Consider the following 19,787-nt stretch of genomic DNA (forward strand, 5'->3'; position numbering starts at 1 on the left):
GACATCTTATTACTGTCGAAATGAATAATTTTAAATATTTTATTATTAATATTACATTTTTTAATATCTATAAACAGATTTCTGTAATTATTAAAATTGTCTCTTTTGTTTAATAGTACAATGACTCGGAAATGCATTAACGTTTTATAACCGACACGATACTGGAATTGTAAATAAATGCATCTGATTTAAATTAAATTGAAGTTTTAAGTCTTCACCCATTTGAATGCCGAAATTGGAACATTTAAAACAAATTTAAAGTACAGTGGAACCCCGGTTAACAAACTTAATCCGTTCCACGACTCCGTTCGTTAACTGAATTGTTCGTTAACCGAAGCAATTTTCCCATAGAAATTAATGCAAATGCAATTAATCCGTTCTAGTCTCCGAAATTTTTGTCATTTTATTTGTAATATACAGTAATTTTCTTTGATGAAAATGCAGGAAAACATAGTACAGTATTTATCATTACAGCAACAAGCATGTAAACTTTGTTTAATAAAATAGCACTGTACATACCTTCGTTTGTTGTAGTTAGTGGCAGAAAAGTGGACATATACGAACCTTAATGCTTAGAAGGGGAATCCCTCCTAAAAAATAACGGGTAGCACTTCATCGAAAGATTCTTCGAGTCGAAGTCTCTTTTGGTAAAAAAAAAACCCACCAGTGGCTAAGCGGTCTTCGTACCTTGAACACGGGGAGTTCGTTCGTGGGTTCGCACCGCGCTCAGACTTGCTGGCCACATGGAGTTTTCCGGGATCCGTCTGTAACACCTAAGTAGGGGCCAGTTTGCCTTAAAAACACCTCCCAGAAAGCATTCCCTCTAGTCAGATCGCCCAAGTGCTGCGTTGCCATAACTTAACAAACAAACAAACTCTTTCCGTAAGGAATAAGAATTTGATCTAAAGTTGATTGTCTTACTCTTTTAATCAACATTTTTCTCAAATGCGATAGTGCATTGTCGTTTATATTGCGTTGTCGTTTTCTATTGCCACTATGACTTTTTTCTTTCTTGAATGCCATATTGATTAAATATATAAATGACAAAACTGAAAAAAGAAGTATAGCACAAACACTCGGAAAAGCAATGCTTAACTCACGCATGCCTAACACCAACTAAAATTTGACACAAAATACCGTTACGTTCGTTATCCGAGACAAAATTTTTGCAAAATAAAAGTTCGTTAACCGATTTGGTCGTTAACCAGGACGTTCGTTAACCGGGGTTCCACTGTATTTAATTTTGTTGTTTTTGCGCCGAGCAATTAATTAATGAATAATTTTGTCGATTCGTACCGTTTACAACATTTATCGAAGGAACGATATCTGTTTTTATCTAAACTTTTCCACGAACAAAGCTACCACTCGAATTGAAAAGCCCTCTAAACCTGTTGTCGAGTGAGTGTAGAAAATAGGTCAAATAACTTGTTTCTAATCTCTGTCTACATTGTGGCAAGCGAGAAACGCCGTCTCTGCAATGAAATTTTTCTGAACAGCGGTCTACCCGATCTGTAAACCGCCGTCGGCCTCTAAACTTTGTCTCTGCAATCGGCCTAGAGAGTTTAGGCGAGTAAGTTGCGTTTACTATCGTCTGTACAATATGTAAATTAGGTACCGTATATCTAATACAGCACTGTAATTTTATACATTTCTTGTGAAAGAAACATTTCTTATTCAACGGCCATAAAAATTATTTCTATTAATGATGTCTCTAAAGTTCAACGAATTTTTCGTAGAAAAATAACTTATCAGAAATCGCGGCCGCCGTTTGGTGCGCTGCTCCGCGACGAAAACATGCTTAAGCAATGGCGACGTCGAACGGTGCACACTCGGTAAGTAATCCTACAAATTTTTGTTTATAGCACAGTTTATACGGATTATTCCCAAAAAATTATACGTATTTTGGAAATATTGAGTCGAATTAGTCTAGAATCGATTACTTTTATGGAAGAAAACCTTTCAAACAGCTGTAGTCTGTAAACTTCACACGTGTCGGGCTGTGATTGGCTCATGTATTTAAGGATTCCTACAACGCGAAATTCTTATAAAGCGGAACGTATCTACCGCGTTATAGGGGGTCTACTGTATTTACTTGTTAGCATCTTGTCGTCTCGTAGAATGCATCGCATCCACGCTTCAATCTTATCGCTAGGATTCTGCCTTGCATCCTGCCACAAAGCACGCTGACATTTTTATGTAACGTAAAAAAAAAACAACTATTATAGGTCGAAATGACTGACTTTACCAGTATATTCGAAGCAAGAAAAAGCTCTTCTGCCAACCGAGGCGCAACTAGCGGCAAATACTGGGTCTAGCTAAGTTTGAACTGTTAGTCCAGTGTTTTTCAACCTGTGGGTCGCGACCCCCAGGTGGGTCGCAAAGCCATACACGGGGGTCGCGGGTAAAAGAAAAAGACAAGTGTTTGTAGGTTCTACACTACAATAAAAAACTACAATTTCAGTGAGAAGGCTGTGCTTGTTTATTTTACACTACAATTAGTTTTTTTTTTATCGATACTTAAATCTCAACAGAAAGAAAATTAAATAAGTAGTTTTTAAAATCACTAACATAGTTTTAATATGGCCGTGGGGGGGTCGCCAAAACTTTTTAACTTGTAAAGGGGTCGCGTATTCAAGAAGGTTGAAAAACATTGTGTTAGTCGAAAGACCAGGTAATCTACCGACTCTGACATTAATCAAAACTAAAAATAATTTCCTTTTTTTTGACTCTTTCCGCCCTGTGGGCATTAAGAGGGCCTCTTTTTGCAAGCCCATTATGGGTTCGGCCAAGCCCACAATGGGGCTGCCGGGTGGTGAGGGACGGGGCCCGACATATTCGAACGGACCACCCCTCGAAAGATTCCTGTGGATTTTTCGACCCGTTCGGATTAGAACCTGGATCCCCCAGAGCGGTAGGTTGCTATCTTGACCGCTCGGCCATCCGGCCGCAATAATTTCCTTTGTTAATTCAGTAGTAGTTAACAATTTTCAATTTTTTTTTCTTTTTAATGTTACAGATCTAAATGTATTATTCAGTAAATATTTTATAAGGATGGAATATATTTACTGTGTATAATTTAATTTAATTTATTTATTTTAAAAAATATATTTTTAAAAGTTACGTATAATTGTTTTTAATTTTTAACGATTAAATAGCAAAGCGCCATCTACTGTTCATTCAGTCAACTTTGAAGTAAAAGTTGTATGGAGACGTGAGAGCGTTCGGAAACAAAGCATTTTAAAGAAACCGCTTAATATAGTTTTATTTTGTATAGACATAGCTGTAGGAATATGTATCAACCTTGGCAACAGACACAATGGACTACAAATCCACCTGATCTGAGTACGACTTATAATTCGTATTTACCTCCTAGTTCAACGCAGATTGCTCCAGCAACATGGCAAAGTAATCCTCCTCCACCACCACCGCCGCCACCTCCCCCTCATCCTTTCGGTCAGTATAACATGCCATCAGATCAGTGGAGATGGCCTTCCGGACAAACATGGGCACCACCTCCACAGTTCATGTCAATGCCACCTCCACCACCATATCCACCTAGTACTGTAGTTGATACCAATACAGGGTTGGATTCAACAACTCAAGAAAGCTATCAGTCTGTGGCACCACCACCAGTAGCGCCCGTAGCTCCCGTACCNTTAGATGCGGTTTTTTGCATTTTAATAGGGTATGTCAACAGAATATACACTAAAAAGGGATTTTTCGATATTTCCCCTGCGGGGGAGAGGGACAGGATTAAGGATTACCATGAAGAACTTGGCTTGTATTATACTATTTTAGATGCAGTGTTTTGCATTTTTGATTGCGTTTTAATAGGGTATGTCAAGAGAATGTACAATAAGAAGGGATTTTTCAAAAAATTCTCCCCCCTCCACGAGGGATGTGTTACACATTTATAATAGATACATTTTGAGCCACAACAACGCATGGCAGGGTTCGCTAGTATATATATAATTTAGATTTATACTTCAGATAACTACAGCAAAGTCTGATAAAAATACAGAATATATATGCTGGATATTCATATTTTCCAACTGAGGGGATTTTGAACTATTCGAGTTCAAACTAACAAGGATTTCCTGTATTGATATAATTTGCAAAAAATCTATATATATAATTTAGATTTGAACTTCAGATAACTACAGCAAAGTCTGATAAAAATACAGAATATATATGCTGGATATTCATATTTTCCAACTGAGTGAATGTTTATCTTGACTGCAGATGACATTAAAACTGTGTAGAATGATTGAAATATAATTTTTATACATGATGTGTTTGAAAATTAAATTTCAAACAGGCAAAAGTTTCAAAATCTTGCAATTCTTAAGGATGTAAATGATTTTCTATACATTTTTTTAATTTTTAAATTTGAATCATTTATACTAACCAATCGGAAATAAATTTTCATAGAATATACCATTTTATTCCAGATAGCAATTTTTTTTCAATATAATACAAACTATTAGTGATATTAAACATGTGAGAAACTTTACAAAATAATTGATATTACAAATAAGAAGCAAAATAAAAAATAATAGATTTTTACTTAATTCATACAAAGATTTTTGATTGATATATTTCAAACTTTTTCAGTTTTATCAGTAAGTGAGATTTTATTCTTAATTAGGATTGGTTTGATTTGATGGGATGTGGCAATGTAATACATGACAATCTGCCAAGGGTGTACCTCCTGGGAGGACTTGCAGGAAACTGGCGTTATTTAGGTATACCAAATGAAGAACTCACAAAACTGCACACAGCTAGCCTGTTGGTCGGGTTCAAACCTATGACCAACTAGTGTTCTGTGCTTTTTTCCATTCAGTCAGTGGTGGGCCTATTTAATTATAAATAAATCTGACAAAGCCTGAAATGTACCAAATAAAAATATATGTGAATTAAATAAAAATTTGTTTTAGTTTATGTTTATATATTTAATAATTGACCTGGCCTATTTCTAGTGGATTTATATTAATGATACATAATTAGTTCTCTAATTCTGACATAGAATTCAAAAGCATACTGAAAATTACAGGAAGTTCTTAACATCATCAATAGGTTCTGGAAACTGTGACTTTAATTTAAATGACATATAACAAAATGATTTTACCATATGCTAATTGATGTAAACAAGGTTTTACACCTTGTTTACATCAATTAGCATATCAGCTAATAATTCAGTTAATAATAATCTAATTGGATCATGTTTGTAACATCCAGCATTTATTTCTCATCTCATATAATTAGTTTTGCTATTTATAGAGAAAAGTTGACAACAATAATTGTAAATGATTATAAATGTACTTCTATGTTTTCTCAATGACATTAAGTGAGGACTTGCTGTCTTCTTCCAAACTGTATATTATATAATAGAAGATGTAATGTCAGAATATAATGAGAAAAAATTAAAACAACATTTTAATTAAAAAAATAAAAATTATTTTGCTAGTACTTTCATTCTTTAATAATGAACTTTACAGAAAATTGTGTTGTGTTGAACTTTATTAGGTAAAAAAAATTAGAATAAAGAAACATATCATCGTATAAGAAAGCAAGTCCAAATTTTTATTACTAATCAGATAAGCTATATTTATTATCTGACTATATTTTGTCTAATTAAATGAACAAATGCTATGTAATTTGGACAGAAGGTAGATGATTAAATCACCATCATATATGAAATTAAATAATCTAAATTAGATTAATTATAAAATATTCTGTAAGAAAAGATTGATCTGGAACAGGACTCAAACCTGTAATTCCTCCTTATTATGCAGTTGCATTGCCAGTTATATTGTCCAGACCTTAGCTTGATTTTCACTTCCAGACCAATTAATTGAAAAGGTATTACTATACTGATTACTTGAAACAGATTTTGAATTAGAATAATATTTTAACTATTTTTACAAAATAACTTAGAATATACACACCACTCCAAACCAGATATATGTATCGTATAACAGATACAGAACCAACTTAGAAATAACTGAGAACAGGAAAAATATGTAGAATAGAATATACAGAAATATTAAATCAATTTCTAACCTTTTCTGATTCAAATGAATTAAAATTTAAAGATAAACTACTTGAAAATATGTTTAGAAAGAGCATAATATGCTATTAATATTTTTAAAAATTAAACTTTAAAATAATACAATGCTTTTTTTATAATTTCTTTATTAAGCAGCCTACACTTTTCATTCAATTAAGTTTGCTGTACTGTACATTTCAAAGTCAACTATAACTTTCCTGAGAATTTGTAGAATGCTATAGCTAACAAAATAAATTGATATTTGGCCAGCTGTTTCCTCTCAGTTTTCATTCAGAAAGAGTTTAATTAATTGATAGCTGATACTGGTAAGTCTAGCTGGTATTAAAGTGTCAGCTGAAAGTAATTGCCCTACTAATACTGTGGCGATATTATGTACCTTTTAAACAAGTGTTCATGAATATAGGAGTGACAAGTAAAAGTACTACTATATAAGCAAGTTTTCAAAAGTGATTCTTCAGCATAATTATCCTACTTATTACTGATTTTAATGGCTCAATCAATATCATAAATGTGTAAAAAATAAATCACTATAGTTTTAGAAACCTGGATTAACATTTTAATTAGAATAAACATTTTCAGAAATTCATTATCCACCTTTAGATTCACCTTGAATTGAAACTTCTTAAATTAAAAATTTAATATTAAATACACCTAATGGAATCAAGCATTGCCATCAGAAACGTTTTAATATTAACAACATATTTTACTTTTCTAATAATACATATAAATGCATAAAATAATATACAATACAGTAAAATAAATAGTATAGTTTATGATGTTAAAACACACTGATAAAAATTAAACTTAGAAATAAAAGTAAAGTAAAACATCTGAATATTTTAGGATGCTTTACTTTTATTTTACTTTTAAAAAGAAAAAGTTGGCTCACAATGTGACTTGAATTTGAAATTTCTGCTTACAAAGCATACACGCAATCCTCTACCTGATATGATCTACATTTCCTGTACCTCTGTTTAATATTTCCTATTAGACATCTATTAATTTAGACCAAGAGTTCCATCCTTTTCTTTAAATAAATAAATAAATAAATAAATATATATATATATTATTTATTTATTTATTTAGAATTTCAGAAAGTTTTTAATAAGAAATTTCTAAAATATATACTCACTTTTCGCTAAACATTTTTTCTCAATACGTACGAATGATTTGTTACAAACACAGCTTCTTGTTAAATGATCACAGAAACTATTTGGTAACCACAAACAATCACCATCGCAACGAGTTTCACCTGTAATACATATAAATTCAAAAACATCCGTGTATATCAATGATAATTGATATTTGTTTTTGTTAGAAAAGAGATGGAATTGAAACAGCAGAAGAATCATGTCAAAAGAAGTCACGGGATCGCAGAAAGCATTGGAAGCTTCTTATGAATGGATTCTTATAGTGGCTATAAAAATAATAGTTTCACAGACAATCGATAANCCCCCGGGTGAATATATAATAATTTTTACTTTATATATAATTACTATATTTTTATATTTTTGTAAGTGTAAATCAAATATAATTACTATATTTTTAACTAAAGGTTATCTGTATTTAAAAAATTTGAAAAGGGTATAATTGCAATGGAGTAGGTTATACACTGATATTAGCGAGGTTTTAGCTGATGTTTTCAATGCAAAAATGTGTATGTCGGATGTTCAGCACTGCCATTTTGTAAGCCTAGAAGTTTGACAATGGCATTTGGAAAGTCAGTAGAATCATGCTGGATGTTCCAAATGCCATTGTCAAACTTCTAGGCTTACAAGATGGCGGTGCTCAACGTCCAACTTACACGTTTTTGCATTTAAAATGTCGGCCACAACCTCACTATTAAATTGCAATTATGAACTTGTACCTATAAGGCAGATTCTTCCATAATATAGATATAATATGGTGGTATGGATTATGCAAAGGTTTTTGTTCTAGCAATTTTTTGCAGTATTAATTAAATGTGTTATGATTAAAGGTTATGATTAGTCAGGAAATTTACCCTGAAAGGGGGCTTCTCATCAGAACATCACATTTTTGTATGAATGTTTGATTGTTAAATGTGAAAAATGAGGTGTACCATAGCATATACATTAATCCTAGTATTTGTTAGTAATATGACATATTTGATATATTACGCAACAAAATGTCTCTTGAAGTCTCAGTGTTTTTGCACAAACACTGCTCAAGCCTGATATGATAAATGGATACATCATCATGAAATTGAGAACAGTAATGTACTCATTATCAGTACAAGTTAAGCTTTTTAATTTTGATATTAGTTGAACAGAGTTTGCTATGGTATATTCATATCCTTTGAGGTATTTTTCAAGTCATTGGTGTATTTTTCTCTCTATTTTGATTGTCGGTAGGTGATCTTGCTTTGTCTAGAATTGGACGTAATTGCTGGCCAGGTTTGTGAATTTTAGCTAATAGCCTTGAGGTGTCTGGGGAGCTTATTGTTGTTGCATGGCTTAGCACTAAAAGCTTTGCTATGGCGTGGCAGCAAATCTACTGACCCTCTTTGTAGTTTATCCACATAGTCCTTTCCGATAGGTTGACATTCGGTGTTGGAGATGTAAATCTCAAGTAATGAGATATATGTGGATTTAAAAATAAATTTAAAAACTCACGCCAATGTTTATATAACTTATGGATACAAATTCACTGAGTTCAGCGTTAATAAAGTTTCTTTAGTATTAACACAAGCACTTTCGACGAATGTATAATCGTCATCTTCAGGTGAAAAGAATAAAATTTTAACAAGACAAACATGCAGGATATTCCAAAGGAACAAAATATTTAAAATTCAAACAGGCGTCCGGAAATTTCGTTAAGAACGTGCAAATAATTTTTTGATATGTTCGAATTTTTATATTTTACGATGTTAGCGGCGCATGCGTGGAAATGCTACCGCGTTGGCGATACGATGTTAGGCGCGTTTCGCTTTTTAGGCGCCGATATAAGGCAATCCACACCCCGGGTAGATCGAGGGTGGGAACATTGCACGCTTCTGAAGTAGCCGTGAGAAGCGCTTCCCAGATAAACACAAGCCTTCGATTGTTGCAGCATTTAATTATTTCCGTTCTGGGCCATAATGGGTTGTAGCCTTGCTCGAGAACTTTTTTAGCGAGTTCAGTAGAACATCTTCCTTTGGCTACGTCATCCTGATGCTCAGCAAGGCGGGAGGCGAGCATTCTTGTTGTTGCTCCTATGTATCTTGTAATATTTCCCATTACCGGATTTTCTAGGTATATCTTGTAAACCCCTGACTTTTCTAAAGTGGTTAGCCTGTCCCGGTCGTTGCAGATACATCTGCGCAGGCTTGGTAGGGGAGTTATGGGTAGTATGAAATTATGTCGTCGAAATATGCGGCTGATGCGTATAGAAATTGGTCCAAGATACGGCAATGATGATTGGATCACGGATGCTTTTTCCTTTNGGACCAATTTCTATATGCATCAGCCGCATATTTCGACGACATAATTTCATACTACCCATAACTCCCCTACCAAGCCTGCGCAGATGTATCTGCAACGACCGGGACAGGCTAACCACTTTAGAAAAGTCAGGGGTTTACAAGATATACCTAGAAAATCCGGTAACGGGAAATATTACAAGATACATAGGAGCAACAACAAGAATGCTCGCCTCCCGCCTTGCTGAGCATCAGGATGACGTAGCCAAAGGAAGATGTTCTACTGAACTCGCTAAAAAAGTTCTCGAGCAAGGCTACAACCCATTATGGCCCAGAACGGCAATAATTAAATGCTGCAACAATCGAAGGCTTGTGTTTATCTGGGAAGCGCTTCTCACGGCTACTTCAGAAGCGTGCAATGTTCCCACCCTCGATCTACCCGGGGTGTGGATTGCCTTATATCGGCGCCTAAAAAGCGAAACGCGCCTAACATCGTATCGCCAACGCGGTAGCATTTCCACGCATGCGCCGCTAACATCGTAAAATATAAAAATTTGAACATATCAAAAAATTATTTGCACGTTCTTAACGAAATTTCCGGACGCCTGTTTGAATTTTAAATATTTTGTTCCTTTGGAATATCCTGCACGTTTGTCTTGTTAAAATTTTATTCTTTTCACCTGAAGATGGCGATTATACATTCGTCGAAAGTGCTTGTGTTAATACTAAAGAAACTTTATTAACGCTGAACTCAGTGAATTTGTATCCATAAGTTATATGTGGATTTTTTTAATAAAACCATCTGACTGCATTTGTCGGCTTTAATTAACATTATCTTATTATGGCCATTTTTTTGTTTTAGCCATTTCTTGCTTGTTTGGATTTGGACCCACGTGTTTCTGTCTTCTGGGTCACTCTTCATTTTTTGCATTTCGAAGAGAGTCTGCCATCTTCGGAACTCTTTGTGCATGTGGTCTTAAGTATTTTTAGATTGGGCTAGGATTTTATCCATGTTAGAAATGATGTTTTCAGCCATCATTTTGGAGAACTTTGATGCGTACATAGGTCCATACTGTCAAGCTATAATTATACTGTGGCGAATGCCACCCTTCACGTCTGTACCCTTAACCATTGTAAAATTCAAGCAACAACCCCCGGGTGTATGAGTCATCACTTCCTGCAATAAATTCGAACTCACCCCATAAAGACCGTTGACCACCAGTTGTCTTTTGTTAGCTGCATTGTCGAGACATGTGCAGTACCAAATGCACAAGAAAGACAATAAAATCAGTTTTGGTTATGATCTTGTCTTGTTCGTTTCTTTCACTCGCAGTGACGAAAGATAAAAGCAACCACAACCAAAAAACACAATACAGTTTGGTGGGTTAATGTGATCCCAGCAGATGAGGGTGTTGTTAAATTTTGGTATATGTTTTGATTTTTGATGACGAAAGATCCATTTTAATTTCTTCCATACTTCTTATGCAGGTTTCTGCTTACTTCTTTTAGTTTAATTACTCATGCATTTATATTTGTAAGTTCAGGCCTTCATTGTAGATTTCATTCTCTAACTTTATAAGATTAAAAAGACTGCTGTAGACATATCTTTTGGATGATTGAATTGCTTTTAAGAGGCATATAAAATATATTTTTATGATAAGTTCTTTACATCCATATGGTAGTTTAATTTGGTATATTGACATACCTTGTTCTTTCTGCATTCAAATAGAAAGTTTCTTTTCTCTCAAGCTTTGGTTAGGATAAATACTGCCTTTCATATTTCTTGACTAGTAACTCTATATTTCAAACTAAATCTTCTATCCATTAAAGGGATGGGTCTGCTTAAACTGTAACATATATTTTCTGGGTATGGTAGAATGGTCTAATATTGGTTATTTTTTGGGAGTTGTGAAGGTAATTTACAGTGTGGTTTAACAAATTCTGATAAAAGTTTTGTTTGCTCTATCACATGAAAATTAACATTGTGACAATAGTGTTTTGCCAAGGCAATGGCAAAATTCACTTTAACTCAAGAATTTTCTTTACAGTATTTGTTTTAAGATGAGTCAACTGTATATATTTTTCAAAAACTATGTCTTGAACTATGTCTGGTCCAGCATAGTGCTAGATACCAGATATCTTTACTACAGTGGAACCCCGGTTAACGAACTTAATCCGTTCCGCGACTCCGTTCGTTAACTGAATTGTTCGTTAACCGAAGCAATTTTTCCCATAGAAATTAATGCAAATGCAATTAATCCGTTCTAGTCTCCGAAATTTTTGTGATTTTATTTGTAATACACAGTAGATTTTCTTTGATGAAAATTAGGAAAACGTAGTATCTATCATTACAGCAACAAGCATGTAAACTTTGTTTAATAAAATAGCACTGTACTGTANATTATAATTTATTTATTAATAAATTATTATGTTTATAATTAATATTATATTTTAATAATTATAAACTAATGTCATCATCTAAATTACAAACAAATTACAGTAATAACTAAAGTCTATAGGAAGCCTACATACCACCTGATCTTCATCCCTGCCCGTTCCCACAATCCCTTTATCTTCAAGATAGCTGGCTTCAGTGCCCTAATTCGTAGGACCTTCACCCATTCATCAGACACACATGACAAGGATACAAAGCTCCTAACTATTGCCTGACATGCAATTCTGCATGGCTACTCTCCATACACCATTAAAAGCCTTATAGGTCATCTTTTGCCAAACATTCACACCCAGAACACAGTTTACAAGACTGTCACATATGACAGAAGACTAGCCACCGTATAGAAAGAAATATCAAGGAACAATAATTTTTGTTTAGCCTTTCATAGAAGTCTTTCAATTTTCACCCTCCTCTGTAATGCTAAAGATCATTTTGACATGCATCTCCAACCAGACATCTACACTATTCTTGTTACCACAGATTTATCCACAACTTAGAATACATAGATGCTACAATGCACCCTTTAAACACCTGCCTCAAAGAACATCAGAATTCCATCCTGAAAAGATTAGAAAGCACTGTGCTAGCTATCTTTTCCTCTGCCCTGACATCAGTGTGGATTTCAACTGTGCACACCTCAAATGTAGCTCATCCTGACAACCCTTTACCAAACATGTAGAGCAAGTTGAAATTTATAAGGCCTCCTGTAAAAAAACTGTTAATAATTTTTGTGATGTAGACTCCTTCCCCACAGCATGGAAGTCTTTCTTCGAATTGTAAACTTACTCTCCTCTCCCCCTCCCTCTCTCCTTCTTAAGTCACCCCTCTTTTTTCACTCATATATGGCAATCCCCCATTGTTTGAACAGTTGTGGGATTAGTTAGCCTGATGATGCCCATTAAACATGGGCAAAAACGTTAGCATTTCCCATTTTTATTTTCGTTGGTTATTTGGTTCTTTGTAGCTTTGTAATGGTTAATGTTATTTACTTAATAATATGTTGTTTAAAATTTTATAATTTTTGTAACAAATTTATTAAGATAAATAATTATTATTGGTGGTTATATATATATATATATATAAATGGACATGTATGTCCCTATATTTCACTTTTCTGCAAAAATTACACATCGCACGTGAATGGTGTTTGTATGTGGTGGTAGCCCCAAGTCTCCATTCGTGCATAGGGGTGGTTGCGTCTCAATAGCTATAAGGGTGCAGGAGATATGAGGCTGAAAGTGGTTGAAAGTGGCTTTCTATTTCGAATGTTTTGTTCGAATTTGTTCGAATTAAATTCGAACATAAAATTCGAATATTGGTTCGATTATAGAACGATTGTAAACGTTCCAGAAACGTTGAAAATAGTTCGTTTGACTGGACGTGAACAGGAGACGTTCAGAAATAGAATCGGGACCAGGAAGTGTTAATATAAAGCGGCATGCAAGATTTACAGGCGGTTTTTTGCGCTTTTGCGGGAAATCGAACATATTTTTATGCTCATGTAAAAATTCTCTGGAAACGTCTGGAAACTGGAGACCTAATTCTTGCATTTTGTGAAAATGGGTAAGATTGGCTATAATGTAATTATCTTAATCTTCACTATTGTTACTTTTTGCCCACAAATAAAAACCCAGCGAAGCGGGTCCTTGCAGCTAGATTCTAGATTACTTAGAAAAACAGTCTTTTATATATTAAAAAAAAACTATATTACATACAAATGTACGAACAAATAAAAACCCAGTGAAACGGGTCCTTGCAGCTAGTAATATAATATAATGCAAACACTTAAAACCCACAAATCATTTGTATAGAGTTTGAATGTAACTGTTACAAAGATTCTTTAATGTTAGTTAATTTAAATTGATTGTATATTCTAATTTTTCATTTGTTATGTTATTCTTTGAATGCCTGAAGAAGGCTATTAAAAACATGTGACCTAAAATGTTTACAATGAATAAATTATATGCTGGTTTTAAAGGTACTTTATATATTAATTGAAAGAGGGTTTCAGTTTGTCCAACTTAGTTTTAGTAAATGACTGGGGCTAAAAGTATGATTTAGTTATCAAATTAAAGCTCTTGTAGATGATGCCATTGAAGAGAGATTTGAGAAAGGTGCAATGGTTTAGGCATGGCGAAGTGACAAATGTACAGTACAATGTTAAGTCTATGGGACAAATATGTTGGGATTTCATCCCTGTTAACTTTAGCTCGAGCAATTTTTTTGTTTTGCAGTTTTATTATTGTAAACACAGGTCAATAAATGTACATCTTTGCTCCTAAGACCATTGTTTTTTTATCACTCTCTTCCTCACCACTCAACCTCACCAATCCCCACCCCCTCAAATACCTGAGCAATGCCTGGCATATGTAGCTAGTATTATTATTATTGCAACTTTTGTGTTTGAGTTATGATTTAAATAATTTATTTTTAATGTATTAAAGATTAAATATGTAGGCACTTGAATTAGACCTGAGAAAATTTTTGATTTAAATATTCAGATATTACTTATTTATTTACAGCTTGCTCCCAAGGATGCAGATGAATTACAAAAGCTAAATCAGTTAAAAGTTCAAGCTCAACAATGGCAAGCTCAGCAAACTTGTGCTCAGCAGTGGACTTATCCAAATACTCAAACAACAGCACCATGGCAACAAGGAAATTGGCAGTCACAGAATATGTGGCAACAGCCGCCACCACCACCTCCAAGTTGGTTTCAAGGACCCCCTCAAATGCCACCACCTCCACCTGTAGAGTCTTGGCAGACTTCTTGGGACCCAAACAATCCACCACCACCTGATCCACCTTTGCCAAAAGATGATCAAAAGCCTCCTCCTCCAGAAGATAACAAAACTTCAACTACTCAAATACCAGCTCTTCAGGTTTACCAGGAAGAGCCTCCACCTCCACCAACACAACCACCTCCACCACCACCTGATGAGGAAAAGGAACAACATTCTACCTCACAAGCTAACAATTCACAAACTGATAATTCACAGAAGTCTACAGTAACAAATCCTTCAAATGAAAATACCAATACATCACCACTAACTTCAAGAGAAACAAATCAGCAGCAAAGACAACAGCAAACTTGGCAATCAAAGCAGAATTTAACTCAAACTGAAAATCAAGAATCAACAAATGAATCAATGGCTGGAGAGTCAAAAATTCAAGAAGAAAATCGTGAAAATTGGCAACAAAATATGCCCTCAAAACATTCAGAAACTTCTGATTCCTCTCATCAAAGGTGGAAACAGTCTTCTTCTCAGGAAGAAAAAGATGAAAATATTCAAGGATGGACAGGAAATATAACAAATGTAAACATTCAAAGTCAAGTAAATTTGGATTTTCAAAGACAAGAATGGCATCCAACACAAGGAGTTAGACATCACTTCCCACCCCCTCAAGATCAATCAGAATTACATAAAGGTTGGCAAGATAATTTTAATCAAAATCAAGGTTTTAGATCATCAATTTCTATGAAAGATCACATTCCTCATGATAAACAAGGCTCGCAATGGCAACCAAATCAAGCTGCTAGGCCTCAGACCTCATATCAATCAGAACATACACAACAAAGTTGGCAACATAATGAAAGACAAAGGAAATCTTTACTTCCATTACATCAAGAAACAAAATCTTTTCAAAAGAATTGGCAAGAAAATCCAAGAATAGATGAGGATCAGAATCAGCAAAATATCTGGCATCAAAACAGGGATTTTAGATCTACACAAAATAAAGGACAAAATCAGGATGAATCAAATATATGGAATCAGAATCAAAGATCTAGATTTGATGGACAACATTCTTCTAAACAAGAATGGCAACAAGACTCAGGAGGAAGAGCTATAGATTACCAAAAACCCTGGCAATTTAGACCTCCACAACAAAATGAACAGGGTGGACAAAGTGGTCAGCGATCATTCCGTCAACAAGAAAATTTCGGAGGAAAAAGATCATTTCAACAATCGGAACAATATGGATTAAATCAAAGACCATCTCATCAGGAAGAAAAGTCAGATTCTGGTAATAGAATGTTACAACCTGACTATCTCAATCAGTCTCGTCCTCAGCATTCTGAAAATATGGGATTAGGAAAAAGCCTACTTCAACCAGATTATCTTAGAACAGGTATAAGGCCAAGGAATAATCAAAGATCAGATGATTTAGAAAAACAATTATCTGGACAGTCTGAATATTTTGGATCAGGGCAAAGATTCCAATCTGAAAGTGTTCAATCAGGAGGAAGGCAGCCATTTCAACAACCAGATCATTCAGGGTTGGGTCATCAATCAGAACATTTTGGGTCTGGAGAAGAAAGTCATCAAATGGAAAATTTTGGATCTGGGAAAAGACTACTTGAGCAAGATTTTTCTGGTTCTGGACAAAGATCTTATCAACAAACAGAAAATATGTCAATTGCAAAAAGACCTTTATTATCTTTAGACTATGGTTCAGGTAAAAGACCACGTCTTATGGATCATCTTGGAACAGACCAGCATTCTATGCATCAAACAGAGCATTTTGAATCGGGACCAGGCTCTTTTCAACAGTTAGATAACATTCCATCAGGCCAAAGGTCTCCAAAACAAGATCAGTTTGGATCAAATCAAAAAAGCCATTTTCAATCTGGGAAATTTGGACAGAGACGTCAACAAGATCACTTAAATATGGGACAAAGGAAATCTCAACAATCAGAACATTTTGGTTCTAAAAATAACTGGCAACAAAATCATGATAAAAGAAGTCAGTTACCACAAGACAAATTACAAGATCCATTATATCGCTGGTCTGATAATTCTCAAACTACATCAAGTTCTCAAGATAGATTTCATGATAACAGTTTTCAGTTTCAGGGATCTGGATCCATAAATAAAGATAATGTAGATTGGCAAAATAATAATCAGGATTCTAGGGGAAATCAGTTTGAACAGGAAAATGAAAGATGGAAAACACAGGGATCTAGGTTTTCTCGACATCAAGATTGGCATTCGCCATCTAAACAATTTAGTGAGCAGCACGGTCGTCAAAATAAATCTTTTAATTATTCAGATGAAGTAGTAAGTATAATTTTCTATCACTTAACATTTTAAAAATAGCTAGTTAAAAGATTTATTATTAACAAATTTATATTATTTGAATAAGTTATTCAGAAAATTAGCCGAATTTTTATTTAAGTTGTTAAAATCTAATACAAAGTAAATATTGTGAATATGTTTGAAGTTGAATTTCATAAAATTAATTGATTTAATTTATTAATATGCAAAAAACAGAAGACTATCATTATGAACAAAATTTTGTTGTAATTTTGAGTTTTTAATGTTATATATCTGAAAAATTTATTGCATTGTTTTGATTAAAGTTTTCTGTGTATTTAAAATTATCGTATACCTCAATTCAATGAAATTTTGTATGCTGAAGTTCTAATTAATTAATAGAAAATGATTTTCTAAATAATCAGAAATTAATTGTAAGTAGAGATCAGATTTTGTAGCCACAAAAAGTTGAAAAATTAGCAGTAAAAATTTCTAAAGTAGCAAATTCAAAAATAAATCTTTATTTTTACATATATTTACATATCACATATTAAAAAAAAACTAAAAGATAATGTACATCAAACAAAACATTTACCATCCAGTAAATAATTTTAATGTAAAATTTGATCTAAAATATTTGTCAAATTTTACATTAAAATTATTTACTGAATAGTAAAGGTTTTGTTTGATGTACTTAATCATAAATCCAATTACAGAGAAAGTAATTTTGTTTAAAAGAGAATGAACAATTAGGTGAAACTATAATTCCTTTACTGTTTTAATTTACTGTTTGTTGCATTTTTAATATAATAAATAGTATTATATAATAGTGTATATAATATTAATATCTAATATTTTTTATTATAATTTACATTATGCTACTATTTTAATTTATATTGAAGCTACTATTACAGTGAACCACTATATACAAATTTGAATTTTTTTTTAGTAAATCAATTATGTTTTTCACTCACAATATTGTTACATAATAAAATGATTTCTTAACTCTTTAAACAAGAAATTGGCCTTATCCATTCAAAACGATCCAACATTTTTCCAAATAAATTAAAAAATTTTTTAAGTAATAATTTTCCTTGTTGTTCTGGGAATTTGTGACAATCGGACATTTGTGAACTGGTTTGATAAGTCTAATTTTTTTGATGAGTGACATTCCTCAAACTAAGTTTTTATTGGTATTAATAAGAAAATTATAATGTGAATTTATAAAAGTTCTGGACGTTTTAATTATATTAAATAATAGTGATATTAATATGTTATTAATTTTTCAGAGTAATACAATAATCCAAAATATCCATTTATTTGAAATTACAGCTATCAACTATGGCATTAATCCTTTTCTTTGCAAGAGTACATTTGGAATAAAAAAATTTACAAGTTTTCTATAAAAAAAAGAATTCAACAAAATGTGTCTAAAGGCTTAAAAGTAGCAATAAAGTTGCAAAAATAACAAAAATTGCATATTAGGATTTATTCAGAAAAACTTTAGAGTCATGTCTGGTAAAAATATCTTATTAGGAAAGTGCTATCTCTGAACAGAAAAACATAGCAACTGCTATTAAATTCAATCTATAGTTATAAGAAATACTTAGGATTTATATTAACAAGGAAAGGCAACACAATCACTACCTAACATTTAACCATACTTTACATTTAAAATAAAAGTTTGTGAAATTAAACCTATATGTAATAGTCAAAAATCCTCTATTCTAAGCATTTTTGAGGGAGAAAGGAACCAGTTTTAAGTTATTGGATTTATATGCTCTGGCACAAATATGTTCTTAAGAGTGAGTAGCATAGTGGTTATGTTTCAATCTATATAGAACAGCCACAAGACCATATGGCATGGCTGTTCTGGTTTCGAATCTCAATTTTTTTTTTTTTTTTGTAGAAGGAAAGGTGAGCTGCATTTTTCCATCACCAAATTATTTTATTTTTCCATCTTTTACTAATTTACTTAATGAATTAGTAAATACATATTTCCATGCCTTGTTATAAAAAAATCAATTCTCCATTTTTAAAGAAACTTGAATTTATCCAAAAAACATGACACTAACTAACAACAAATGACGTGAAAATTGTTGAAATGAAGTATTTATGATTAATTGAAGGTCAAAACAGAAAACTGTAAGAAGTAGATCTATATCTGATTTCCATTTACAATTTGGTGTAAGTTTTAACACAGCTGCAACATCTCCAACTCCCAGTTAAATAAAATGTTTTCATTTCCTTTAAATTTGTGGTTGGTAGTTATTTATGCTATTGGGAACTTTGCAAAAATATAACAAAAGTATACTGTAGTCCAGGGGTCACCAAAGTGGTCGATATTGACCCTCAGGGATCGACGCAACATCATTGGGGGGGGTCGATGAGACTAAGGGGTCACAACCTTTTTTTTTTTTTTTTCTACTTATACAGAGACCACAACGTTCTTTTTTTTTTTTTTTGCTCATACACATACACTTGTAATAAAACTTTATGGTGGGGGTCAATGTGAGGCTTTGGAAAGTGGTTTGGGGTCGACAGTTAAAAAAGTTTGGCGACCCCTGCTGTAGTCAAATGAGAGGGCAATTAAAATAGAGCATCAATAGAATGAAAATACATGAGTAACTTATAAGATCTTTGTATTAACTATTTTTATTGAAATTAAAAATTATGATAAATTCAACACTTTTTTGTTTCAGATTTGTAAATTTAATTTTATGAAAGTCTTGAATCTTGAATTAATTTTTCTGAGACGAGAGACAAGAAAATATATATATACAGTATATATATATATATACAAATTTG

The 19,787-nt window shown here is 33.1% G+C and overlaps 1 protein-coding gene across 1 annotated transcript in view; it reads left to right on the forward strand.

The window, feature by feature from the left end:
• Window positions 1–14,440: 14,440 nt before the first annotated feature.
• LOC111629818 overlaps window positions 14,441–19,787 on the forward strand; it is a 110,601-nt gene continuing 105,254 nt past the window's right edge. The window contains exon 1 of the mRNA XM_023373726.1: window positions 14,441–17,003. Within this exon, the coding sequence (XP_023229494.1) occupies window positions 14,622–17,003 (2,382 nt within the window). The 5' untranslated portion in view covers window positions 14,441–14,621. The remainder of the gene's footprint in view (window positions 17,004–19,787) is intronic.

The sequence above is a fragment of the Centruroides sculpturatus genome, unplaced genomic scaffold (assembly GCF_000671375.1).
Source record: "Centruroides sculpturatus isolate CEXI.00-Female unplaced genomic scaffold, Cexi_2.0 scaffold600, whole genome shotgun sequence".
Classification (NCBI taxonomy): Eukaryota; Metazoa; Arthropoda; class Arachnida; order Scorpiones; family Buthidae; genus Centruroides; species Centruroides sculpturatus.